This window comes from Macrosteles quadrilineatus, unplaced genomic scaffold (genome assembly GCF_028750875.1).
Source record: "Macrosteles quadrilineatus isolate MER2022 unplaced genomic scaffold, UCM_ALF_1.0 Scaffold_6__1_contigs__length_79288215, whole genome shotgun sequence".
NCBI classification, from domain to species: domain Eukaryota; kingdom Metazoa; phylum Arthropoda; class Insecta; order Hemiptera; family Cicadellidae; genus Macrosteles; species Macrosteles quadrilineatus.
Window position 1 is genome coordinate 8,927,274 of NW_026542599.1, and position 27,074 is coordinate 8,954,347.

Genomic DNA, 27,074 nt, shown 5'->3' on the forward strand with positions numbered 1-27,074 from the left:
GTACCTAGGAGGATTACCGGTACATGTTCCCAGAACGCGCCCAATCATCCATCGACTCGAAGTGAGAAAGTCGTTGAGAGAAATAGTAGGGAGAGACCATTGATTATAGGTGCTATAGCCTATTTAGTCAATGGAGAGACAGAGGATAAGATAATGCAATATTAAAAAATGCACCTCATAGCCTACCTCAGAGTGCGTCACTGTCTCAAATAATTGAATAAAATATAAATTAACCTCTTTAACAAGATTACATTTACTAAGCTACCTATAGTATTAATGTTTAATTCAACGTAATGTTCTATAATCAACAGTAATAGGGTGAAAAGTACTGTACAGTTTTTTTTCTCTATGGCAGTATTACAAATCAATCAAGTCAGCTTTCAAATGGAATGAAATATCAAAATAAACAAGAAGAAATCATCAAACAAAAATTAAACAAACATAACAAAAACTACTGTCACTGTCACTGTTGAGTGTTGAATAATAAGGTATTTTTGTTTTGGACGTTATGGTTGTTCGTCTCCGTTGGGAAATTAATAGGCGTTAGCAAACACAAAATTTCTGCAACCTCCTAATAATTATAAAATAAACCTACCGTAAGTTTAAGTTACTCTAGCCAAATAACTTAGTGCAACGAAATGGGCCCAGGCCCAGTCTTCAGACATTACTGATAATGTGACAATACCTTGTGTAACCTCAGTGATTCTCTAAACCTACAAGTTAGTTGAGTTAGAAATTATTATTTAGGCCTAAATTAGTATAACTAAAATGTAGGCCTAGGCCTAATTTAACTTTTGGGGACAGTTTCTTAACTGGGCTACGCTAATATCGATTGAAACTATTGGTTCGATTAGTAAACCTTCATGCGATTTTTTCACCATCAGCAAGTTTGGTTGGTTAGGTTAGGTTATGATAGTTTTATTTTATAATAGATTTTTTAAGTATTTACACCACTTGTGTAGGACGCCTACATTTTTAACCACATTTTAGCTAACAAGCTAACTAATTTCATAGGCCTAGGCTAAGTAGGAAATGGGATTTCTAAATCTTCGATGCTGTATTGTAAGTTAAAGTCTTCCAATTGGGAGTAGCCTTAAGTAAGTAATGACAAAAAGACATTTTACCGGGTACAGTTTCATAACTGGGCTACGCTAATATAGATTGAAACTATCAAATTGAAAATATTAATCAATATTTTAAAATATATCTATTAAGTTATATAATTAAACTATCATAACCTAACCTAACCAACCAAACTTATCAATTATTAATCGATATTTTCAATTTGATAGTTTCAATCGATATTAGCATAGCCCAGTTAAGAAACTGTCAAGAAGTGTCAACTGTACCCGTGTTTAGACCTCGTCTGGGTACGACTGGGCTTTGCTAATATCTATTGAAACTATCGAATTAGAAATAATATAATATCAATGAGATAAAACCACTAAAAAGCTACTAGGCCCTATGGCTTTTCTCAGGATCAGACTAAACTTAGCTACCATCCTCAAATACCGGTATGTAGCCTAGTACCCAATTATCAATTGTATCAATTATTTAAGATGGGGACGCCACTATTTGTGTATTTTAACCCAAATATGAGTGTAGGTTGAGTGGCGGGCTGCACTTTACTTTACGTCCTACACTCATTCGAATGAAAATATCGATCGATATATCGATTATTCGATAAGTTATATCGTTTGGTTAGTTAAGTAAGGTTAATTAACCTAACTAACCAAACGATATATCGAATGAAACAATCGAATAACCGATATTTTCATTAGAATGAGTGTAGGACGTAAAGTAAAGTGCAGCCGAGTGGCGCGATCTTGTAGTCTTGTTAGTGACTAAGGCCGACATGTTCCTTAAAAGACTGTTAATTAACAGCCCATACATTTTCATTTTATGTTGTTTGTTGTTGTTCCGGATCGGTATGACATTCAACAAAAGGTTAAATTACCTGTGTCCGCCGGTCGATCCTAATATTGCTGTGTCCTATTGGTCGAGACTCAACACACGACCGACGCGCGTCTACATGTCCGCCATAGCTCAAATAAAAGTAGACCTACCGTGTATTTTTATGTTTTAATCGTGATGTATTTAAGTTCGTGTACGTGTATCAAAACTTCAAGACGCACCCAATGGGGAAGATCAAGTACTTATATTAGGACTAATGATGGCAATTTATTCTGCCGAAATGCATCTCCTGTAATAGGACACAGCAATATTAGGATCGACCGGCGGACACAGTTAATTCAGCCCATACAGCCAGTGGCAACTAAGGGACCTACAGTTTATAGTGGAATAGAATATGGTCTAGACTCATCAACTAGGATAGAGCTTAACTTGTGTCAGGCGCAGCTATCGACTATTTTATTCTATGTAGGCATATATAACTTAAGTAAGGCCTATATATAGCCTACCCTGGTGAGTATACTGACTTACTTACTTGAACACTACTTTGCATACACACCAATTTGGAACAGATTTCAATGATAGTTTTTTTTTGCCTAATGTGATGAAACTAATTTTTGCAGGGGGCAGGAACTTGTTAAACAATAACATGGTAGTGAATTAAGTAGAAAACACAGTGTTAGTCTAAAATTTGAAGTCCAGCTTGCTGGGTCGTGATACTAGCTTAATGAAGACACACAAATTTATAGGCAGCCTTCATAAAAGTGAAATAAATGTAGGATTATGTGCAATAACTACTTATTCACTTGATTTAGGCTACCTACTTACTAACCAAATATAATTTGTTCTTTAGTCAAATAAGGTTGGCAATACTGTGCCAAGATGCTGCCGAGCATGCCATCGTTGATGACTCCAATCAGGGAGTTAGGGGATGACTCAAGTTCAAGCAGTGATGATTCACCAACTGTTATTCCGGTAAGCTGATTTGATTACTTAGGTTAGCCTTTTAAATTGTAAAACTTGTATGCTACACTGTGTAGATTCTATATCTTTGTTCAAAAACCAACTATCCCTCTTACTGTGCACACTTAAAACATAGACAATAAACATTTTGACATAGACAATTTGAGAGTGTTGGAGACAAGGAAATGAAAGCGTAAATTCATATTTTACTCTAAGTATATTTGTTTTTGTGTTAATAGGACCCTATTATTGAATGATTACCGGTAACATTCTTTCAGGTTGAAAACGGTGAGATAAACCAAAACCATATCAACAGTTCCTTGCCAAGCTCGTGAGTATTCTGCTTAAAACTCATACATATTAGTATGTTTAAAATTAATGATGTAATTAATGGTTTCATTGTGCTTTGTAGCCCAGGATAACTTGCAGGGAGAATTTAAGACTTCTAATGTGTACTGATTCTTTTAACAGTGCAATTTAGTTTGAAAAAGTCAGCTGTTCAGTAGCTACGCTGAATAAAATTAATGTAACAATTGGAATAAAGAGATATTTATTTATTTAGAGTTAAATTGTTTAATTTACCTGCTTGTCGTTAATCCTACGTTTATGCCAACCGGTTTCTAGATTAAAATCTCATCATCAGGCTTCTTCAGATGTCATATCACTCAAGTTGAGGTCATCGGTGAACACAAAAACACAAACAAAAATATGAGTAAAACATCAAAACACCGCAGGACTATTGTACAAATATTTACAGCTGGTCAGTACAGGACACTAAGATGTGGCACTAAGATGTGGTAGATGACTGTATCAGAGACTACAATAAGACGGGGTCGCTGAGGTGTCCTTGCTCCACTCCTGTTATTTATTGAATGCTTGTGGTATTGTTGTCCTATAATCACTGTGTCATAGATTATGTTGGATTTAATAGAGGATCTTTGATTTAAATTATGTTGCTCATTCTTTATTGATTTGTGGATCTCTAATTCTCCCAAGCAGTCTAAAATTGTCCTTTTTTATGGTCTTTGAGTGCTCCAAATATTCATGAGTTTAAACGATGAGTACCTTAATGATTATGAAAGACGATTTCAAGAAAGTTTTGGAGGGATAGTAAAAGAAACCTTTTTTTCAAAATGATTAAGACCACCAAAGTGACTACCTAAAATGAAAGTGTGATCCACTAAACAAAGAAGAGAGGTTTTTACGGCTATCACTTACCGCATCTCAGTGTGCTTACTATCTGTTAATATATCCATAAAAATAGGTTTACCAACCTACCCCTAGCCCATACCTATTTAGGTATAGGTTAGAACTGATAAAATGGTTTATAATAAGAAGTGATTATTATGAGAGAAATACTTGAATTGAAAATTATGTTTACAGGGCACCCAACAATACTCCTGAACCCAGCAGTGTTGTACCTATTCAAACACAGGATGAGGAACAGGTAAGGACAAGATTTCTTGAACCTTTCATCAGTAAGACAATTAATTGCAAAATCTCTTTGATAACACATTTTACGTTCAATCAATATTTTTATTTAAATATGTTTTTAGGCGCAGGAAAAGGCCCGAACAGCAGAAAAAAGACCATCTACCGAGCCAACTTCAGCGCAAAAGAAGAAAAAGAAAAAGCAACATAAGAAAATCTTGGCTGCACTGGCGGTAGAGAATGGGGACTTGCTTGATGCATCAGCTCAAAGTAAGTATACTTCATTAGTAATTTATGACGAAATTTCGGGTTGAGAGACAAAATTGAGATTTTAAAGTACGTAATTGTCGTCTCACCTGAAATTCTGTCACACCTTAAATCTGTCCAGATAGCTTAGCCTACTATGAGATAGTCCAGGACTCTAACGTGTTCGTTAATTAATTATCGTTTCGAGTTTATTGGCTCAGAATATTAATTACAACAATAATGCTTACAATGTTAACTAAGCTTACCTTCAACAAGTGCTCATCATAGCCACTCGAAAAATATGTAAAGTTAAATTTAGAATTTTGAATAACCTATCGAAATGCGAATAAGCCTAATTAATTAGAAACTGAACTAAAACGTGATCCGGTCGTTATACTTGGTAATCACCAAAGTAAACTTGTCGGGAAAATTAGACTCGGTCGATCACCAGAGTCGATACGGGGTTTTTAAACCAAATTTACGTAGGACGGTCCGGGGTAACGGGGTAAGTCGTACGTAAACCGTTCCGGCAACTTAACTGATTTCCGAAGCTGGTTTAAGACAAAAGGTAGTGTGCTCGTACGTGAAAAAGCGTGCGGGGTGCGCGCGACTGCGGCACAGTAAAATAAAAATAATAAAACTTCTCTAAAAATGAGATTAAACAAAATAAATTCGGTAGTACACTAACCTGATGACTTATGATTCTACCAGGAACGGGGGAAATCTTTAATTGACCAGAATTTAGGAGGTTATAGACTGTTGGATTGTCTCCAAACAGCAAGCGTACTGACGGTTCGGTAGCGGGTGGACGACTGACCGTGAGGTCTGCTCTTCTGGCCCTTCTTCGCCATCGCCCCTGGCGGCGGGGTAGGTAACTAACGCCCTCCCCTCTGCGATGACGTAGGACCATTGCCCCTACGATGCCGCTGACAACGCGGGCGCGGCTTACCCCGAACGTAGACAATTATAATATTTAATATGAAACTTTTAAAAATCGGGTTTTTACCCCTTTACGGGTTTTGGGTCGTTACACCCCCTTCTTACTTCGCAGAGAAAAAAAAAGAAAAACGGAAAAAAAAGAAAAAAAAAGAATACCCAAACCTAGGGTATTGTCGGCGTCTGCCGCGAAGCTCACTTGAGCGTAAACAAAACAAAACTGAAACTAAAAAATCTTCTTACTCTAGCGCTCGACAAACGGCTTTATATCTTTTGCATGGACCGTCACGTAAGATCTGCTGGAGGGGTCTGAGACGGAGTATAGATTTGCCCCAATCCGCCCTCGGATAGTGCATGGTCCTCGGAATTTCGGTGCCAACTTGCCTACGATGGAATCAGCGGCCGAGGAGAGCGTGCGCATTCTGCGTAGCACCACGTCACCTACGTTAAAATTTGCGGGCCTGCGTCGTAGGTTGTAGTAGTTGGCCTGTCGCCGGAAAGCAGCCTCCAGATTCTTACGGCATTTGTCGTAGATATGGCGGAACCACGCTTGACGCTGGTCGTGGATATCCTCCAACGACTCGTCGACGGACGCTTCGGCTAGACCCAGGTGGGAATCTGCCAGGGCTCGCGGTGGGCGCAGCTGTCTGCCCAGCAATAGGACCGCCGGAGAGTATCCAGTCGAATCATGAATCGCCGAGTTTAACGCGAACTGAAACTCTGACAGATGCGTGTCCCAAGTGCGATGGTCTTCGCCCACGTACTGCGACACCATGGTCTTGATCACGCGATTCTGGCGCTCGATGGGGTTCGACTGAGGGGAGTAAGGCGCCGTGTTGCGAAATTCGATGCGCCAATCCTCAGCCAAGTCTCTAAACACTTTCGACACAAACTGGACCCCGTTATCGCAAAGTAAGACTTCTGGAGACCCATATCGCAGGAGAATTCGCTCCCTAAACTTGGACGCTACGTTCTTAGCGGTAGCCGATCTAATAGGGCACATCTCCGTCCACTTGCTAAATACGTCTTGGAAAGCCAGAATAAATGTGTTTCCGCTCTTCGAACGAGGCAGCGGGCCCATCAAGTCGGTGGAAATAACATGCCACGGGCCCTTAGGGTTACGGTAATACATCTGTCCGGCCGGCTTATCTTGAGGGACCTTGTGTGCTTGACACTTTCGGCAGGAACGTACGTATGCCTTGACGGATTTCCTCCAGCCAGGCCAAAAATATCTCTCGTTCACACGCGCCAAGGTTTTCTTGACCCCGAGATGACCGGCTATCGCCAGGTCGTGGGTCTTGCGCAGAACTTCGGCCTGCAGGTCCTCTGGAACGCATAACTTCCAGCTCAATTCCCCGTTGCCCTTATTGGTCTTCGTTTTATAAAGTTTGTCCCCTCGAACGTTGTAATGCCGGTACTTTGTAGGGTTCGCCCTAACTTTACTCGACAGGACGGCTACCCAGTCGTCACGTGAAGAGGGTGCGGCGTCGCTAGAGGCTTCCGTACCGCCTCGACCTTCGGCTGACGTGACGTTCACGTCGGGGGTTACCGGGACGTTCGGTTGACGGGATAAGGCATCAGCAACACGGTTAAGGGTCCCCTTGCGGTACTTAACTTCGAAGTCGTGTTGCTGTAACTCCATTATCCAGCGCGCTAGCCGTCCGGTTGGCTCGGGATGTCGCAACAACCATTTGAGAGCCACGTGATCGGTGACGGCTACGAACCGGTAACCTTCGAGGTACGGCCTAAACTTCTTCGCTGCCCATACGAGTGCCAGGCACTCTTTCTCGGTCGTAGAGTAGTTCTTCTCCTGATTAGTGAGAAGACGACTGGCATACGCTACTACAGCTTCCTTCCCGTCGTTGTCCTGAGTGAGCGCCGCGCCTAGACCGTAATCGGAAGCGTCAACTTGCAAGACGAACGTTTTTGAGAAATCGGGGCACGCAAGTATCGGTGCGGTAACGAGCTTGTCTTTCAGAGATTCAAAAGCCCGCTCCTGCTCTGTGTCCCAATTCCACTTACAATCTTTGCGTAAAAGTTGAGTCAAAGGTCGAGAAGTGGCGGCAAAATCACGGACGAAACGTCTATACCAGGAGGCTAAACCAAGGAAGCTCCGCAGGGTTTTGACGTTGATAGGTCGGGGGAAGTGTTTGATGGCAGCTACCTTCTCGGGATCGGTGCCTATGCCCTGATCATTCACTATATGTCCGAGGTATCGTAGTTCCGTCTTACAGAAGTTGCATTTCTCCGGGTTTAGTCGTAATCCGGCGTTTCTTAGCCTACCGAATACCTCCTGTAGCAGGTCAAGGTGTTTGTCGAAAGTAGTAGATACCAGAACTAAATCGTCGAGGTAGGCGAACGCGTAGGGCTCAAGTTCCGGGCCTATCACTCGGTCTAGGAGTCGTTGGAACGTAGCACCAGCGGAATGGAGGCCAAACGGCATCACGGTGAACTGGTAAACACCAAGTCCAGGCACGGTAAAAGCAGTGATTGGCCTACTATTCTCCGAGAGAGGAACTTGCCAATAGCCCTGCTTCAAGTCGAGGGTGCTGATAAACTTTGCCGTCCTTAATTTCTCCAAGATAAAATTTATTCGGGGCAAAGGATATGCGTCACGCACCGAGGCTTCGTTAACTCGTCGCAAATCTACACAAGGTCGCAGCCCGCCGGAAGATTTCTTAACCATCACGATGTTAGAGCTCCAGGGGCTATTCGCAGGCTCGATAACCCCATCCTCAAGCATGGTCTCGACTTCTTTCTTAATAATATCCTGCATTGCCGGATTACGGGGGTACGATCGCTGTTTCACCGGTTCGGCACCCTCCTTAAGAGTTATCACGTGCTCTATAAGGTGGGTTTTGCCACTGACCTTATCGAAGAGCGCGAGTTCGTTAGCTAGAAACGTCTCTAGTCGCGCGCTCTGATCAACCGACAGCCTACTCACTGCAGCTACGTCGTCGGTGGGTCCGGAACATTCTCCAGGACCTCGTTCTACAGTGAGTTCAAATCGCACCAAGCCGAGGTCGTTAACTTGCGATATTCCTAAGACTAAATCGCAAGCCAATCCCGTCACATGCAACGCGTCCCATTCGTATTCGAGTTCGCCGAATAACCCGCGAACTCGGTATCCAGTCGTGATGTGAGACAGCATGCCATTCGCCATTCTTATATCGACATCGCTGTCTATAGGCGGGACCCCTCGGGATTGTAAAAACGTTGCGAGACGGTCACCAATGAGGCTGACCATGGCGCCGGTATCCACGAGTGCCCTAAACGGTCGACTGAAAATTTCTACGGTTACGAAGGGTCTTGTATCGAGGGAAACAACATCGTGATTGGTCGAGACAGGAAAATCTTTTATTCGTTGGAGCCACGCGCTCCATTCTTGGGGGGTTGTGGTCCGGATCGGGGATTTGGACTCAGCCTCCCCCTCCTTAGCTGAATCCTGTGTGCGTTTCCCGCCTTACAATTGCATTTTGCGGTCGAGACGCCTTTGGTTTTGCAATAAAAACACTTCCATGTTCTTGGTTCGGGGCAGTCGCGGAACAAGTGTCCCGTACGGTCACAATTCCAGCAAACGTACTGGTTGTTGACGTGGACGGTTTTCTCCAGTGCCACCCCTCTCACACTCGTGTGGGAGTTGGGCACGGATAGGGTTTGTGCCTTGGGTGGCGAACTCGGTCCTTGCCGCGCGCGGTCGTACCTTTGGTGCTGCGGGTAGGTCCGGGAGCTCGGTTCGCGTGGTGGCTCAGCAGTGACTGCGGCGTTATCGACCGGACGTTCAGAACGCCTTCGCCCGTGATACGCGGTTTCAGGAATGAGAGAGATAGCCGGAGGGGGTGGTGGACGAAACGTGCTCTTATCCCTAACGTAGGACTCGTACTCCTCGGCACGCTTAATCAGTTCGGTCAGAGTCAAGCAGTCCTGGCGTCGAACCATAAGCTTGTATTCGGGTCGCATATTCGTATAAATCAAGTCAATCTTATCGTGGGACGAAATGGATCCTCTCCTTCGAATTAGCGTGCTTAACGCGACTACAAAATCTCTAAACGGCTCTTGGTCACCCTGTGTCCGCTTACGAATCTCTTCGTCCAAGTTACGGCGATAACCGAGAGGTAGATATTGGATTTCGAAATGGCTACGAAAATCCTGGAAATCGGCCCACGCTTCCCGGTTATTGCGGTACCATAACAAGGCGTTACTAGTCAACAGTTCCGGCAGAGCCCTGAAGACCTGGTCTGGGGCTAAGGAATACGCCTCCATTAGCTCCCCCAAGCGTTCCAGGAACGATACCGGGTCTTTGCGACCGTCAAAACGAAGGTTCCACTTACGAACGACGTTGTAAATGGAGGCTCCGTCTAGCGATTGGCGGCCTGAGGGGCCAGCGTGGCTCGATGGATCGGCATCTCGCAACTCGCGAGTTGCCGAGGCGTTAGGACGTGGTACCGCACCGTAGCACAGATCGGCATAATTCGTGGTAGGGGGTGCGGCGTGAGCGGGAACCGTGTCGGTCGCGTAGTGTCCCGTGGGAGTCGCGTCGTTTGACCTCAAGGTATTCACCATTGAGGCTAGGACCCGTCTCACTAGCGTAGAGTCCGCATTCGGTGACAACCCAAGTATCTCCCGTACACTGTCACGTTCGTCGAGGGCGGTATGTACGCCTAACTTGTCCTTAGACGCGTATTCCAACCCGTAATTCGCCGGCGGGATATTAAGAGTGCGTGGAGGGTCAACGGTCCGGTAGGGTTCGGTACGGGTAATTGCGGAGAATGGCGATCGCCAAAAATCCACAAAACTCTTCCTAAGTTCCTCAGCCGTACCTGCCGTAGAAAGGCCGTATTTACTCATCTCGTTCTGCAGCTCCTCTTTGCTCAGTCTATAAATCCACCCGACGCGCGGATCGTCAAACGGTGTGCGCGGCACGGACGATTCCGTAGACCCACGGGTGGTAACAGCAGTAGCAGCGGTGGTTGCTGTAGCGACAAACGTTGAAGTGGTAACGGCAGCTGTAGTGGTAACGGTGGGAGCGGTGGTAACGGCGGGTGTGATGGTAACGGCGGGAGCGGTAGTAACAGCGGGAGCGGTTGTGACGGTGGGAGCGGTAGTGACGGCGGTAGCGGTAGCAGTTGGCGGCGGGTCATTGTTTTTGCGCGAGGGCCTTTTCCCGGATTCATCTGGAGTCAGCACATACATAACTGGGAAAAGATAAGTCCAAAGGCGCAAAAATAATTCCCAAGGTGTCATTTTTAAATTATTATTAGGAAATACAACAGTCGACGATAATGGTTGTTGTCGAAAAAATACGTAAAAGACTGTGTAACTGTCGTAAGGCTCGTCGCTAATCGCAAATGTTCAGTATAATATTTAAACCACTGATACAATACCCCTACAATCAATGTTTACAATCGAAAAAAAGTAAACAAAGTTCCGATAATACGTTAGCCTAATGATCGTTGTGAACTAATTGTTACTGAGCAATACAATAATATGTTAACCAACAATATTATTATATCACTAACGTATACGTAAACCGTCGTATTTAGTCTCAATCCAAAATATAATAATCCTGTATTATTATATTAAACAATGTTATTTCCTGTGTGTAACAATATTGTATTACAATACAATAAAACTGGGGTATTCTAATTGCTGTTAAGTATTAGGACAACCAGAAGTATAACAATATGTTAATCAACAATATTATTATAAAACAGTTCTGATCCCAAATATTTAAAGCGCGTCAATTTCGTTATAAATATTACGCAATGCAATGGATGTAAATATTGTCAGAAATAAGCCCACTAGAATTGAAAGAACTACGGGGAAACTCCAATAACAAACCGTTATCAAACAGCTGATCGGGCCGCTCTTATCTCTTGCCCATTCATACAGAGAACAATAGGCAAGCGCAACACTAGTGAACTAACAGGTCGACTAGACTTCTTGATGCAGAACAATTCTTACAGAATATTCTTAATTAAATCGAAAGGCAGTGTTAACTATTTCCTACTTAAATAATTATAATCGAATAATAATAAATTATCAGAGGAAATGTATAAACAATGGTACAGATAAACACGGTGTATAAACGGTTAAGTTCGAAGTCAATTAAATTCCAATAAATATCCTGTAATTCTATTACACAAACGTAGTACGTTAAACAACAGTACTGACGTTTAATCGTATCTAGTTCTACGGTATACAACCAATATTCCACTGTAACGTCTCGTACACAACACTGATTATGGTAATGTTCGTATGTGTAATATTTATTAAATTCTGAGCCAAAACAATTAATTATCGACTATGCCTTCGGGCGCCATAAAAATATATTTAACATTCAATAGTCCCTGTTCGGATCGCCATTTGATATGACGAAATTTCGGGTTGAGAGACAAAATTGAGATTTTAAAGTACGTAATTGTCGTCTCACCTGAAATTCTGTCACACCTTAAATCTGTCCAGATAGCTTAGCCTACTATGAGATAGTCCAGGACTCTAACGTGTTCGTTAATTAATTATCGTTTCGAGTTTATTGGCTCAGAATATTAATTACAACAATAATGCTTACAATGTTAAGCTTACCTTCAACAAGTGCTCATCATAGCCACTCGAAAAATATGTAAAGTTAAATTTAGAATTTTGAATAACCTATCGAAATGCGAATAAGCCTAATTAATTAGAAACTGAACTAAAACGTGATCCGGTCGTTATACTTGGTAATCACCAAAGTAAACTTGTCGGGAAAATTAGACTCGGTCGATCACCAGAGTCGATACGGGGTTTTTAAACCAAATTTACGTAGGACGGTCCGGGGTAACGGGGTAAGTCGTACGTAAACCGTTCCGGCAACTTAACTGATTTCCGAAGCTGGTTTAAGACAAAAGGTAGTGTGCTCGTACGTGAAAAAGCGTGCGGGGTGCGCGCGACTGCGGCACAGTAAAATAAAAATAATAAAACTTCTCTAAAAATGAGATTAAACAAAATAAATTCGGTAGTACACTAACCTGATGACTTATGATTCTACCAGGAACGGGGGAAATCTTTAATTGACCAGAATTTAGGAGGTTATAGACTGTTGGATTGTCTCCAAACAGCAAGCGTACTGACGGTTCGGTAGCGGGTGGACGACTGACCGTGAGGTCTGCTCTTCTGGCCCTTCTTCGCCATCGCCCCTGGCGGCGGGGTAGGTAACTAACGCCCTCCCCTCTGCGATGACGTAGGACCATTGCCCCTACGATGCCGCTGACAACGCGGGCGCGGCTTACCCCGAACGTAGACAATTATAATATTTAATATGAAACTTTTAAAAATCGGGTTTTTACCCCTTTACGGGTTTTGGGTCGTTACAAATTACTTTTATAAATTTTAGAATTGAAATTAAGTCTAAGTCTTTTGGATCCAAACTCAAAATTACCTTTATAGTGGTAAAACCAACTTATGTAGCCATACCCTATGGCTAAACGTACCATAATATAATGTGCATAATGGTGACCATACAAAGTAGGTATTTTAAGCCAAGTATGAATGGAGATGAGTGTAGGATGAGTGGCGCGATCTTGTAGTCTTGTTAGTTTCTAAGGCCTACATATTCCTTAGACACAGCTGTTAATTAATAGCCCATACAGCTAATGGCAACTAAGGGACCTACAGTTTGTAGGCTAGTGGATCCGAACCACATTTTTTCCTTTTTTTTTTGTATATACGAATTGGTCTAATTATCAGGATAGTACTGCGGATAGTCGCATTTAAGGTTGTCCAAACACCTTTCTGTCGTATTATAGCGAAAACAGCTGTTTTCAACATAAGCTTTCCAAGACCAAAGTGGCTCTTTTATCCCTAGGGAAATGAATTAGCTGAAGTCAGGGTCAGCCGTACTGTTTTGTATTTTTCCTTTAATTCTTTACAACTATAGGCTATAAGTTGTAACAGGCCTACACAATCTAAGTTTTAGGTTATGCTTTATGCCTCAATTGTTAACCCAACCTAAAATAGCCTAACCTGAAACAGGATTTGTCAGTAATAACATTTCAAGTGCATGTAAATGATGATGTATTGAGGGTTCATTTGGAAGAACTGTCTTTCACCTTCTTTTACTCTTTGCTTTGTTGCTTATACTTGAGGCTAAAAGAGTCAATTTACTGATGAAATATAGTATATTTCAATTGTCTTTGTGCCCGTAGCAAGTTTTAGTTAGTTTTTAGCGAATTTCCCATATAGGGAATAAGCTATTACCGTAGGTCTCATGGTAAGACCTAGACCCGGGACCGATTTACTTTTTCGTTTTGAGGTCCCCAGAGGCCAAAAACACCATCCGTTCAAATTCATATATATATATATATATTTATATTTGTGTCCGTTAGCGCGATAACTCGAGCAAAATTGATCCGATTTTGATGAAATTATATATATATATATATATATATATATATATTTATATATGTGTCCGTTAGCGCGATAACTCGAGCAAAATTGATCCGATTTTGATGAAATTTGGTACAAACATGTAAACCTACATTTATTCGAACGAGTTCGCGAACCAGCATAATCGGACCATGGGATCAGGGGTTATGGGGGGTTTTATTTTGAAGAGCTTAAAAAAACAAATAATTTGGTATATTGAAGTGTTTTTGAATGTTCATTGACTACGGAGAAAATTAAAAAAAATTGTAAATTTAAAATTCCCATGTTATTCTTATGGAGAATAAATAAAACTGTTCTAGTTTGCTTGTTTATAGATATATTTTAATCAAATTTGGCAATTTGGTTTATTTCATACTAAGCTATCAATATTTCATTTGAAAAAACACACCTTAACATCTTCCCCGTAGCAGCAAACCTAACCACTCACTAAAATTAATGTTATTTAAATAGGAAATAAATCTGAAAATTTATAGGGAATATTTTAGTAGAAATCAAGCCGGGTAAATGGAAATTCGCTTAGTATGCAGGTTTGCTGCGACGGGGTATTGAAAAGTTTAATGTGTTTCAATCCGTAATATTTTCACACCATAGATCACTGTTCATCCAATATTCAGTTGATCGCTGGTTCACCTAGCATTCCTTGATGTCTTGAAACTGGGCCCAACTTTCCTTGGTCATTAGGCTTTTAATAAATTATTCTTGTTCTATAAACATTTTATCCTTGTCAGTAACACAGCTGTCATAATTTATCTTACACTAATTTTTACTCTTATTTGCCTAAAAAAACGCAGCAACCCTTTGGATTAGTGTCACTCACCGACATTTAACAAATAAGTAAGAGACAATTCATGTCATTGCTATTCAACTATTATTGAGATTATTTTGTTTTTGTTTTAGGTTTTGCTGAAGCTTATTTTCAAAAAGTCAAAACTCGTCTGGATGATGAAAAATGGGCACAGTTCGTCCAAGAACTTGTCAGTTTCGAGGTAAGAAAATCGTCATCTAGTTTTGAGTATTATATTGTTTTCAATGTTCATGTTGTACATTAGAATCCCTTTTCTTTGAATATTGATTCCTTAAAAACCGTACAATTAACTTTGGTTCCTTTCTTCACATTCGATCCTAAATAAAGAATAGGGTTGTGCCATAGGGATGTGGACCGGGTAAATACCCAGTAATTATACTTATCTCTACATGATAAAAATACATTAACAAAATTTAACAGATCAGCTTATTATATGATATTACGATAATTAAACTTCACATAAAGCTTTTTGTGACAAATAATAGCTAAATGTACCCCGTCAGACAATTCATGATATGTAGTATCAAACGTGCTACATATGTTTCGGTGGTTATTTAAATAACTCCACCATCGTCAGGCTAACAAAAAGATCCACTTGGCTGTGTTATTTAAATAACCGCCAGAACATATGTAGCACGTTTGATACTACACGTCATGAATTGTCTGACGAGACACGTTTAGGTATTATTTGTCATCTAAACGCAATCCTGGGGCTATGAAAATGAGTTTTAGGCTTTTTGTATTCTTTTTACTATTTATTACACTGGCTGGATAGCTGAGTGGTTATAGTGCTCGCCTAGTAATCGAAAGGTCGCCGGTTCGATCCTGAGAAATGTAAGTAGCTTTTTGATGGTTTGAAACTGGACCCAGCTGTTCCTGATCATTGGGCTTTAAATAAATGATCCTGACTAATGAAACAGCTGATCTTAGTCAGTAACAAAGCTACACAGGTCATCACACACCATCTACAATCATCCTTCACTCATATTTGGGTTAAAATACGCACCTAGGTGGCGTTCCCATCTCATTGATTGATTGATTGATTGATTGATTGATTGATTGATTTTAAAGTCAAATTCGCTATAGGAAAAACCAGAGGGTGAAAGGAAGCCTGTGGAACTCTACCGCAAGATGGAAATTCTCCTGAGTTCTCACACTGACCTGATTGATGAGTTCCTCAAGTTCCTCTTGCCTCACCAAGCACTCGAGGTCAACAGAGTCATGGACTTCTTCAGTCTCGACAAGATGACCGAGTTCTTTCGCAAACTCAACGTAAGTTACCAGTAGTATATAGTTTATTGCTTATAACACCTGACTATACTAAACTGCTGTATTTCAAAGAGCTATACAGAGAGAAAACAATTTATTAATAAAAATAAACATGTCTGTCTTAAAAAATAAGTTTGCCAATGACACAGAAAAAATATACACTTAAAATATTGAAGGATTATAACAGCTATAAGACTGATTAATTTTTATGTTTGCCTTATAAATGATTTCTCATTATGGTCAATGAACCTATTAATGTTTCAAGTATAGTAATTTTCAAAAGGATCTGTCAAAATCATATTTTTCCAAAATTTCACAAAACATTTTGATAATGTTCCTCTAGAGCCAATATACAATACAATCACCTATATTTTTGAAATTTTGCTTGAAATATTCCAAGGTTGATTCATAAATTTATTTCTTTTCCTCATTTACTTAATTAGGTTGATTTCATATCAAATTATTGGATTAAGAATTATCCCTTTGTTTGTTTATCTTTCAATCAACAAAATATCCACTCTTCTAGTGCTTCCGCCAGAGGAAAGACAATGTACTTCTTCAAGCACTTCCCATGTACTATATCTTTTTCGGAAGGCATTTGCCTTAATACTTCTAATTTTGTGGTGCCTTGTGTTTCTTAGAAGTTCACCAAATGGACAAAAGTTAAGGTCATTCTTTAAATCAAATTGACTTCCTTTAGAACCTATTATGATGTAACATGCGCACATCATGCAAACAGTTGTTAAGCTGTAGGTGTCAATGCTCTGACATGGATTTGTCCATTCCTCATGCCATGGCAATAATTTACATGTACAAAGTTCAATGAGATTTTTCAATAAAAAAGACTAAAAAGAGTGAAATGTTGAGCACAGCAGGAATATTGTTTGGACTGTCGCAACATGTGTGGCAAGGTATTGTCATTGACCATTCTAATACTTTAATCTGATACCAATTATATCAATTATTTAAGATGGGGACGCCATTATGTGCGTAATTTAAGCCAAATATGAGTGTAGGATAAGTGGTGTGATCTTGTCTGAAAGAGGATAACATTTTGAGGTTTAAGTTAGCTTATTAATTTAAGGGTTAAGGGTTGAGGATGTAACATATCGAACAAGGGCCTTTTGTTTTAAGGATATTTGTTAGGAAAACAGGCTAACCTAAATGCTTCTTGTCCTACATTGCACAAGAAACACAAAAGCTTTATACTATACACAAAAATTAGGATATTTCACCATTACTGACAGCATTTTTAACCATAGAATATTCAAACGAAGAGGGGTAGGTATCTTCGATTCGGCAGTGAAATATTATATTTTTTTGTGTGTAAAGCTTTTGTATTGTGGCCTAGTGCCAGATTGGACTCTTTTATATTCAAGTAAGCCCGTTGCGATAACAAAAATTGTTTATTAACATGCTTTCTGCAACAATTTGATTTGGTTGAATCCTACAGATTATACTAGGTAAAAGGCTCTACTTTCTGTGTGTCATTACACTCAGCATTTGTTGACAGATTCTCTTGATGAAGCGTCAAGTGCGACAAGTTCACACAGCTCTAGAGTCTCTCACATCGAGGCAGAACGTTACATTGATCGATGTTAAGGAGAGTATTCTACCTCTGATCAAGTCCAGCCCCTTACTGACCAACTTGTTCTTGGGCCTACTTCCTGGAGAGAGGCCACCTGACAGGTGGGGGAAAAGAGGGACCTGAGGGTAGGATAGGGGAAGGGAGAAATTGGGTGGTTGGCCAAGTCCCGCAGTTCTATACTTAGCTGATCATACAACCCCTATCCTATACAACTAGGTGAAACTCGTCGAAATCGACGGTTACTTTCAAAGCTTACGTTAATTCATCTAACTGCGATAAATTGGGTGAAATATATATATTTTGAGCATTTAGCATTGGTTAAAGAGTAATAAGTGTAAAAACAATAATGATATTAATTGCGTTAGTGGCCAAATTTGGTTGATCATTCAATGAATAAAATATTTCCCATACCATACGTCATCGGAGTTATTATTAGTATGTTATATGGCATCTCTTCCTTTGGAAGAACCTTTAATTAATATTAAAATCGTATTGGTGAATCTTTTGTAGTTAAACACTTCCGTGATTTCATCAGTGTAATATGATTTTATTTCAAAAGGAAATATTATTTGGGAAGACATATTCTAACTTCAAAGGGAGGTATATCCGTTACAGTGCAAGTTTGATTTTTCCTTCGTCACGTCGCATCAGTTTATATCGTACTTCTGTGCCAATGAATAACCCTCTAGCATAGTTTTGATAAATTGATTGTGGGGTTACTGTTAAAGCTGGAATTCCTTGACATGGGGGATGTCAGTTAGTTGTCTCAGCCTTATCAATAACATTAAGTTGTCAATATAATCTCTCTACGGAATGTTAGGTGTTGTGGAATACTTGAAGTGAAGTTGGCTTTTATTCTTGAACTGTTAGGGGCCTCCTAGTTCATATGGTCTTGCGGCTTCATTGGCAACAAATAATACAAATGACATAGCAATGGGACATTTTCAAAAAGCAAAAATACTGTAAATTGGCTGTTATGTATATATTGACGTTAACATATTGTTAATCAACGTATCTTATAAAGGATTATGTGATCTAGTTTAAAAGGAATAGCCTATGACCTTTCTTTAATGACAGTAGATGCTTAAATAGTATTTTCTCTTTGTACCATATTTTAGAGCCAAAATGTCGTGTTATTTTCAATAATGTTACCGACCCAGTGCGCCAAAGTTCGTAATATAGGCAGGTGCAAATAATTTGTCAAGATGGGTACCATTTTAGGCAAGGTTTCTATAATTGGATTTTATTAGACACGATAAGAGCAGATATTTCTACATAAATATTTTATATGTGTAGAATAATATGATAAAATGTAGGCAAAAGGGGTGAAAAAGGCAGACACCAACCCGTACAATAGATATAAGATAGTTCAATAAGAAATGATTTAAGAATTTCTGTGATAAAAGGATTTTCCACTGATTTCGTAATGGAACGTCATATTGCAAAACATTACATGATAAAGAAGAAACCCAATTTTAAAATCAGAAAATAACATTGCAAATAATTATTTGGTAGAATTCAGTAACTCCCAATATATGTGTGTTGTTTGAAATACAATTTTAAAATCAACAGCTGTTTCATTAAAAAGTATTATTCACATGGCCAAAATGTAAACAACTCTGTGGAGGGATCTTTAAAGTATTCTGGGGCAGAGCCCTAAGGGATTTTGCTTAGGTTTTCTTTTGATAACCCATCTACAGACCAAGACCTTTCTTTGGACACCTATACCAAGTTTCTACGCCCACCCGTTTTCTCAAATTAGTGGGGACAAAGTTTCCAATTAAATATTTAGATTCCCCCATGTTAATCTTATGGGAAAAACTCCAACTTTGATGGCCTGTGGGGCAAAGCCCGAGCATGTTCATTACACGAATTTGTGAAAGGGGGCGTCTACACAAAAAATACTTTATTTTGACACGTTGTTTGTAAAAATCCGTCCATTATTAACGGAGGAGTAGTGTTTTGTAGAAATCGCCTTCACGTATTATATATAAGGATCCCCAAATGTTGATCCTATACACCCCCTGATCATATACTTAGTCATCAGCTTCATTTTCTGGTTGTAGCGTTTCTGGTTTCTGGACTAGTTATTTAACAAATAAAAAATTTTATTCTCCATAAATATAATAAGAGAATTTTAAATTTATAGTTTTTTGAATTTTTCTGTAACCATTTGGTATATAACAACGCTTCAGTATTATGAATTATTTGTTTTTTAAGCTCCCCAAAATATATTAGAAAGAAATTTCAAAAATTTTATGGTTTGAGCACAAAAATGGGAAACATTCATTTCTACCCTCGGATGAAGTTAAAATTCTTGGTGAGTAGGTAACTTATTTTTCCAGCTGGTTTCAAAAAGTTACAATTTTAAACTTAATAGGTTATACAGAATAAGTATTGAGCACCCTGAATTGATTGTTAGGTTATTTTATAACATAAATGCAACTAGTACCTCTCCAATCCCATTCCTCGTGATTGTGACTTGTAAGTCACACTTCTGAGTTCTGATCGCCTAAGCCTCTACAAATGAGCATAGATCTAGCCTTGAATGACCTATCACTGCAGTAGTATGTATTAATTGGCAGAATTTGAGGTAGCTTATTCCTTGTTGATTTTCAACATTTTTACTGCCTAAATGTTATTGACTTTTTGCTCAACAGCCTAATGACAGATTTTGAACAAGCTGACACCAAGGAAGAATCAGAGTGTGAGACGATCATCGTACCTGATCTTGCCGACCCTTACGGCACTGATAAATGCATCTGCAGCTGTCATCAGGCTCAGACTCGGCACTGTTTTGCTTGCGGCATTAAGGTAAAATCAGTCAGAGTTAGTTAAATGATGTGTGTTCTGCAGAAATTGGTTTGCTATTATTGTCATTATTACAATTAGGCCTACTGTAAGTCTTGTTACTAAATAGATTGATATACAACCCCAAATGCCATGGTGGGGGGGTTGTCATAATTAATTTGTGATAAAAATGTTAGAGAATTTAGTATATAGCGTTTTATTAAGCCTAAATTGTATAACTTAATAAACCGAGTAAGATAGGGAAAAGAATGTGAAATCGGTGTGGTTATCTTGTAAAGCTTTGTCACCAATCAAGATCAGCTGGTTCTATTCTAGTCTTAATGAAAAGCCCAAGTGTGTGTGAGTCATGCAGATAGTTGTCCAAACTACCCAAAGTCTGAACTAAATGAGAGGGAGTTAATTTTACTTTGTAAGTCAACAGATAACAAAATGGCTGTTAACATTGGTTGGCTATTTGAGTGTAATGTTTCATTTATAATTGTTCAAACTGGTAACAGTCAATCTTAATTATTGGGCTCTTCATAAATTTCCCTCGATAAATTAACAGCTGATTTTAGACAGTACACAAGGTATCTCACTCATCACAAAGTAATCATCCATTGGTTGAAACACGCTTTAGTTTTGTCTGCATATCAAAACGTTCACACCAATATTATCGACAGTATCTGAATGGAAGAGTATACATGCAGTGTGGAAAATCTCTGCGGCCAGCCATGATCGAGTTCAAGGACAAGAAACATCTGGATCTGCTCAAATGGGAGGAAGCAGAGAAATCACGGAGCAGACGACGATTGGTGCCTAAAACAACACATTCTCCTGGCCTTTTCGACAATAAACCAAATGCAGGTTGGTTAATCAGCTCCTTAAAAAGTGCTATTTTCTTCAACTTTCACTTTTATAGGACACTAGGCTCTATACCGGAATCATATTCTTATTACTTCAGGCTAGGTTAGAGGGTCGTGGCTTTATCACTTGGATAAAATCCATTGGTGATTGACAGGATTTGAACCTGGAACTTTGAGGACCGAAGTCCCGAACCACTAAACCAGATTATGCCCCATGGCCATAGTTATTGTACTATTTTATCTATTTTTATTACAAAACAATTTCAATGGTCATGATTTGTCCAATAACAAATAATGATAATTTTAATAATAATTTTATGACTTTAAACTAATCACGCTCTCTTCCATGCCCAAGTCAAATCAGGGCCGGTTTAACCCATACGCGAACTACGCGGCCGCATATGGCGCCACGAAAAAGTGGCGCCGTGGCGCCAACGGAACATTTATTTTTACGTGAACAACGTATTTTTGTTTATTTTTGCTCAGAGTTCAAGTAGGTATTCAAAGCACCACAATAAAGGCATTTATTCTGTTTGTACCAACAGCACTTGAAAATTGTGTATATTTGTACAGCACTACAACTCAAGGGCTCAATGCCATTTGCAGTTTCTATTTGAACTGAGCTGACGCTCGGCAGTCGGCAGCGTCAGCGCCAGCGCGGCACCTATGGGTTTCATTTCACGAATCGCTCATGCTCGAGATAAGCAAGCGCGCAGCGCCACTTGTCACAACAAGAAACTTCCCCTTTCTTTCACTCCTTTCTGCCTCTGATCCTAGAGCAGAGCACTACGTTGTATTGCACTCTTTTAGTTGTATACGTAGGCCCACGATTACTAGAAAAATACCGGTATGGATCATAAACATAAACAAATGACGTTGTTGGCCCGAATCCTATACTAATAGCATTGAACACATGTTTTGGCAGTTCCATTTAAGCAATGTTAAATAATGTTTATTTTCGGGCCAAAAACGTCATTTGTTTATGTTTATGATCCATACCGGTATTTTTCTAGTAATCGTGCGTAGGCCTATACCGTATCGGTATCGTGTATTGGCATTGTTTTGATGATTCATGATTGTTGATAAGCGAATTATTACGAGTGTTTTAAGTTTAATTTATAATTAGCGCATTAAATAAAAAGAAAGTATAAACTGAATGAATGAGTAAAGCATATTGCGAGTCGAAACTATGAAAACAATGGCAGAAAAAAAAACCGTCTGGCGCTTATCATAGAAAGCGTAAGGCGAATTTGGAAGAGGAAGAAAAAAAAAGCCAAATCAATGAGTAGACTTTTGTAGAAATCATCTGGTGACGAGTCCAGTCAGCCCAAAGAAGTCACGATAGAAGACGGCAATGACGTAGGTATTTATTTTCCAAGGAAAGATTAAAACAAGCAGCTGATCACAAACGGCAAACATTACGTCATTGCCGTCTTCTATCGTGACGTCATGCTTGACGAGCATTACATTACGGCCTGTTTTTTTAGTGTGTCCTTGGTTTTGCTATAGTTTATATGATGAGTAAAAGTGTATAAATGTCACATTTCTGCGAATAATAAACAGCCATTTATTGCAAGTTAGTATTCTTCTACCTAAACTTATAAAAAAATTCTTCCCAAAATTATTGGGAAAAAATTCACAAATACGGTTAAGTTATGTTCATGGGTTTGGGGGGGGGGGGGGAATTCAAAGTGGCGCTGATTCGGGTGTTCGCTTAACTCTGAAAAATTCCTAGAACCGGCCCTGAGTCAAATAACAAAAAATATACTCCAATACATCCATTGAAGTGAACACATGCCATGCATACATGCCAATACTCATACAAATAAAGTGTGATTTCAGGCATACATCATTTAGTTGGCCAGAAGTAACATTTTAGACAGACTCTCACAAGTAGCAAGATGATCATGCCAAATGTTTCACACCATCAATAAATTACCATTTTGTTTGTATAAGCAATTTAAGATGGTTATTAACCATTGGAGACGAGAGATGTATTAGTCTTTAGGGTTGTACATGGGGATATATTTTTGAATTTGAACCAATGTTGTAAGTTTAATGATAAGTCTACGAGAGTGGAAAGCCTTACATAAACGTTACACAGTTAAAAATATCATTCTGTTTCAGATTCCGAAGAAGACTGTGGAGTCAATAAAAAGTCTCCGAGAACACCCAGGACTCGCAACTCAAAACCAAAAGTCAGCAAGAAAGAAACAATCGAAAACAAAGAAGAAGTTTTAGATGGGATTTTCCCATTGCCTGACTCAAAAGCAGATAACAACCCACAGGGAAACGTTGACGGCGAAATAAAACAGGGCGCTGATGAGCACGACTGTGATGAAATAGTTCTGGAGAACGATTGTAATACTGAAGAAGACGAAGAGGAGTATTTGAACAAAGGTGCGAATTCTGAAAATGAGAGCAGTATTGAAGCTGAAGATAATCCGAAAGATTTGGAATGCAGCTTCGACGAGGAAGTGGATGATTTCGACCATAGTGAAATAGAAATTTGTGAAACAAGAAATGACATATACGAGGAAAGATTGAAACCAAACGAAGATAACAATCCAAAAAGTGAAAGCTTGTCAAAGACTGCTGATAAGATTGCAGGAACTACAAAAGTGGAACAAGTTAAACAGACTGAGTTAGAGTCTTCATCTAAAGAGAAAGTTGACATTGACATTGTGAAGGTTGAGCCAATGTCAGTAAGCTCTGCTCATGATGTTATGGAGCAAATGAATGTTGATCAACCATTTAGTGAAGCAAGTTATGAAATTAAAACAGAAGTTTTAGAAATTGTTGATGTGTGTGCTGAACAGTGTGCAGAAAATGTGAATCTTCAAACGCCAAGTGGATCCAGTCATGACGACTCTTCATTCAAAGAGTGGACAAAAGAAGAGGATAAAATCATCTTGTTGACTTTTCAACATGAAAGTGGACTCGAGCAGACATTCAGAACAGCAAGTCTGCATTTACCAAACCGCACACAGGAAGAGGTAAGAATTGATTGAACTTTTATTGGAGTTTATAATTATTCTATAAGAACATATCATATTGACTTTGGTTAACTGTCTCATTTAATGTTGTAGCAGCTGGTGATCAAAGGCAATGGGAGGGGTCTGTAATTGTAAAAAAATATGCTGTCACAAAAATGTATCAGAGAATTTACAAAAAAAATTCATTTTAATTGAAATAAATAATAATTCAATTATATTTCATACTACTGGAACCTCAAATATTAATAAAGAGGTTAAGTTGTGGAAATAAATTTCCTATTCACTGCTAATTTGTGACATGTTTCGTCAACACAATGACATCTTCAGGCATCCACTATGCCTTTTATCATCAATGAATATTAATTATTAACAAAATAGTCACTACACACGTTACAAAAAAAATACATTTAGCTAATAACAATAACCAGTATCGACATTGCGGCGGCCACATCTCTCGAACGCAAACAATTCGCCCAGAACTAAACAACTTTCAAAACTTAAGATATAAACTTGTTTTTTTTTAGTTTTTTTTCTGTCCAATATCTCTGTTACTTATAGTTTAGAGTAGTTGACAATATATATTGTACATCTCTCGTCCAAAATGTCTTTACCGTACTTGTATGTTAATCCCACGAAATAGAACAACTGTACTCGTCCGGTAAACGTCTATTTTCTTGATTAGTAATGTAATTAATATACTATTATGTACCAGTACCGGTGCTAGAAACTATCTGAAATTTGCACAAATCAATCTAAATTCTCAATAAAACAATATTTTCCTAAACTGTGGCTAGACTAAATTGATAAACGACTTAAATTAATTGGTTTGACAAAGTTAATTAACAAATTAACAATTAATGAAGTTAATTGGTAAATAATGTTTTTTTATAAAGTAGCCTACTTAAGAGTACTTACTTTTTGATCATAAGTATTTTACTAATGGTGTATGAAGTAAAACCTAATTATTGTTTTATTTTTTCAGATCCAACAGAGATTTGAGGTTTTACTGAAACTTCTGAAGGAGATGTACCCTAATAATGAACCCCCAACATAATAGGTAAAGTGATTACAAACCTTACCTGAAACCTCCAATTGATCTAACTAAGAAGAACCTGGCTTGCTGAGACAAATGATTCAATGATTTGCGATTTCCTTACTTAACAGCAGTCGAATCTGGCAGCGACTGTGGTAGGACAATTTCTACTCTTCATCTAATTTGTTACAACTTGTGAACTTCAGGCATGGGATGTTATGCCAATAACTGTACTTTTCGGTTGCGTCGTAGATCATAAAACATGATCGATGAGCGAACAGTTGGCGTACCTAAGTTGTGACCGAAGTTTTGTGTTGTAGTTCGTTCATGTTTAATACCAGGCAGCAAACCAAAGGTGGGATAAAATTATCAGACCCTACTGTAGTTACTCAAGAATGTTGTAGGAGGAATGTGTTTGACATGTAAGCTCAGTGGGATTTTTTATTTTTGTAACAAATTTTATGTAAGTATAACCTAATAATTTACTCACCCTATATTTTCATCGATCACTTGGTAATTTCTACTTCGTATCATGTTCATACAGGTGTTAGTGTTTGATGTTCGGATATGTACAGAATGCCCCAAAGGGGTTTTGGCATTTGGTTTTATATTACTTGGCTGATTATGTACCAAAATATGTAAAACTTCAATTTATAAAGTAGATTTTGAAAATATTTTGTGAAAATGTAAGCTTCTCAACGTTTGAAGAAACAAAATGGTGGCATACTGAACATGTTACCGATTTGATAACATATACAGATCTATAAGTTATAGCCTGATTGGTTTACTGTGCTGTTGTTTTGGCACATTTTTTTGACAGTTTTATAATTTAAAAGTACGGTATTGCTTAAGCAATAAAAAATACACCTTTAATCTTGCCATAGGCAGTTTTACAAATGTTACCGAACCAAATATTCCATTAACAACAATCTTTGTCAAAAAAGTAGGTAATTTCTAAAATTTGAGTTTCAGTTAAACCGTAATCAAGTTTCTCAACCCCTCATGCAGTATTCTTTTCCAGTTTTCAAACTTCAAATGATTAACCTGTGTTTTAGTTTGGTGTCAAAAGTGTAAGTATTCTCCAGTGTTTTCCAAAATATTTGCTGTTGTACAGTTTCTTTCTGTGGTGTTGATTTGAATTATTGTTGTGTCTGTATATTTATTTTACATCACTTCTATTGTCTATATAAGTTTTAACATTTATAATGTTGTTAATAAACTTTATTACTCGTTTAAAAATACTTTTCCTTGCGATCAACTAACAATTATTTTTTTCTCTTACAGTCTTGCCAAGAGTCAAGACAATCAAGGGTAGTAGCTGTTAGGCCTCTTTTACACAGGCAAGTTACCAGGCAGGTTACCTGCCTCTAGTGTATTTCGAGTTACCTGAGGCAGGTAACCTGCCTGCCATCTGGCTTTGTGTAAATGCGGAGAAGTAATATTTCTCAACTGGACTTCATATCATCACCTGATCATTGATTGACTTTACTTTTTGCATGTTTCGGGTTTGAAGCAATTTTTAAAAGATGTAGGCCTTAGGCCTATCAACTATTTTGCCTTGTTAAAAAACATAAAAAAATTATATATATTACTGTGCTATTATACCACTATTAATGGTGATTTTGTTGTTTGATGTTGAAATTATATAACCACAAATTATACTGAAATCTAAATGAGATCCAAGTTTTCGTATAAGTAGATGATATGTAAACTTCTACTTTTCATCCGCTGTTGGCTTTAAAGTATTAAAATTTTGCTGGTAGTTAACAATAAACTGTTGAAAAATAAATAATCATTGAAAACTCTATGACAGAGG

General features: G+C 38.8%; 1 protein-coding gene across 2 annotated transcripts; it reads left to right on the plus strand.

Moving 5' to 3' along the window:
* Window positions 1-444: 444 nt before the first annotated feature.
* Window positions 445-26,483, plus strand: LOC128997000 (uncharacterized). 2 transcript variants are annotated; one of them, XM_054422572.1, is made up of 12 exons: window positions 445-488; window positions 2,765-2,886; window positions 3,153-3,205; window positions 4,258-4,321; window positions 4,431-4,575; window positions 14,809-14,897; window positions 15,803-15,988; window positions 17,499-17,674; window positions 20,234-20,387; window positions 21,047-21,230; window positions 23,357-24,225; window positions 25,208-26,483. In XM_054422572.1, exons 2-12 carry the CDS (start codon window positions 2,794-2,796, stop codon window positions 25,277-25,279), a joined length of 2,085 nt encoding a protein of 694 aa, XP_054278547.1. In that variant the 5' UTR covers window positions 445-488; window positions 2,765-2,793; the 3' UTR covers window positions 25,280-26,483. The 2 variants fall into 2 exon arrangements, with proteins under 2 accessions (XP_054278547.1, XP_054278546.1); XM_054422571.1 differs by lacking the exon at window positions 445-488 and adding an exon at window positions 511-719.
* The last annotated feature ends 591 nt before the right edge of the window (window positions 26,484-27,074 follow it).

Excerpts from the sequence above, each read along its gene's own strand:
- LOC128997000 (XM_054422572.1), top strand. The coding sequence starts at position 2,794 with ATGCTGCCGAGCATGCCATCGTTGATGACTCCAATCAGGGAGTTAGGG. Across the intron at positions 4,322-4,430 it reads AAACACAGGATGAGGAACAG|GCGCAGGAAAAGGCCCGAAC; the intron begins GTAAGGACAAGA and ends ATATGTTTTTAG. Across the intron at positions 17,675-20,233 it reads GGAGAGAGGCCACCTGACAG|CCTAATGACAGATTTTGAAC; the intron begins GTGGGGGAAAAG and ends TTTGCTCAACAG.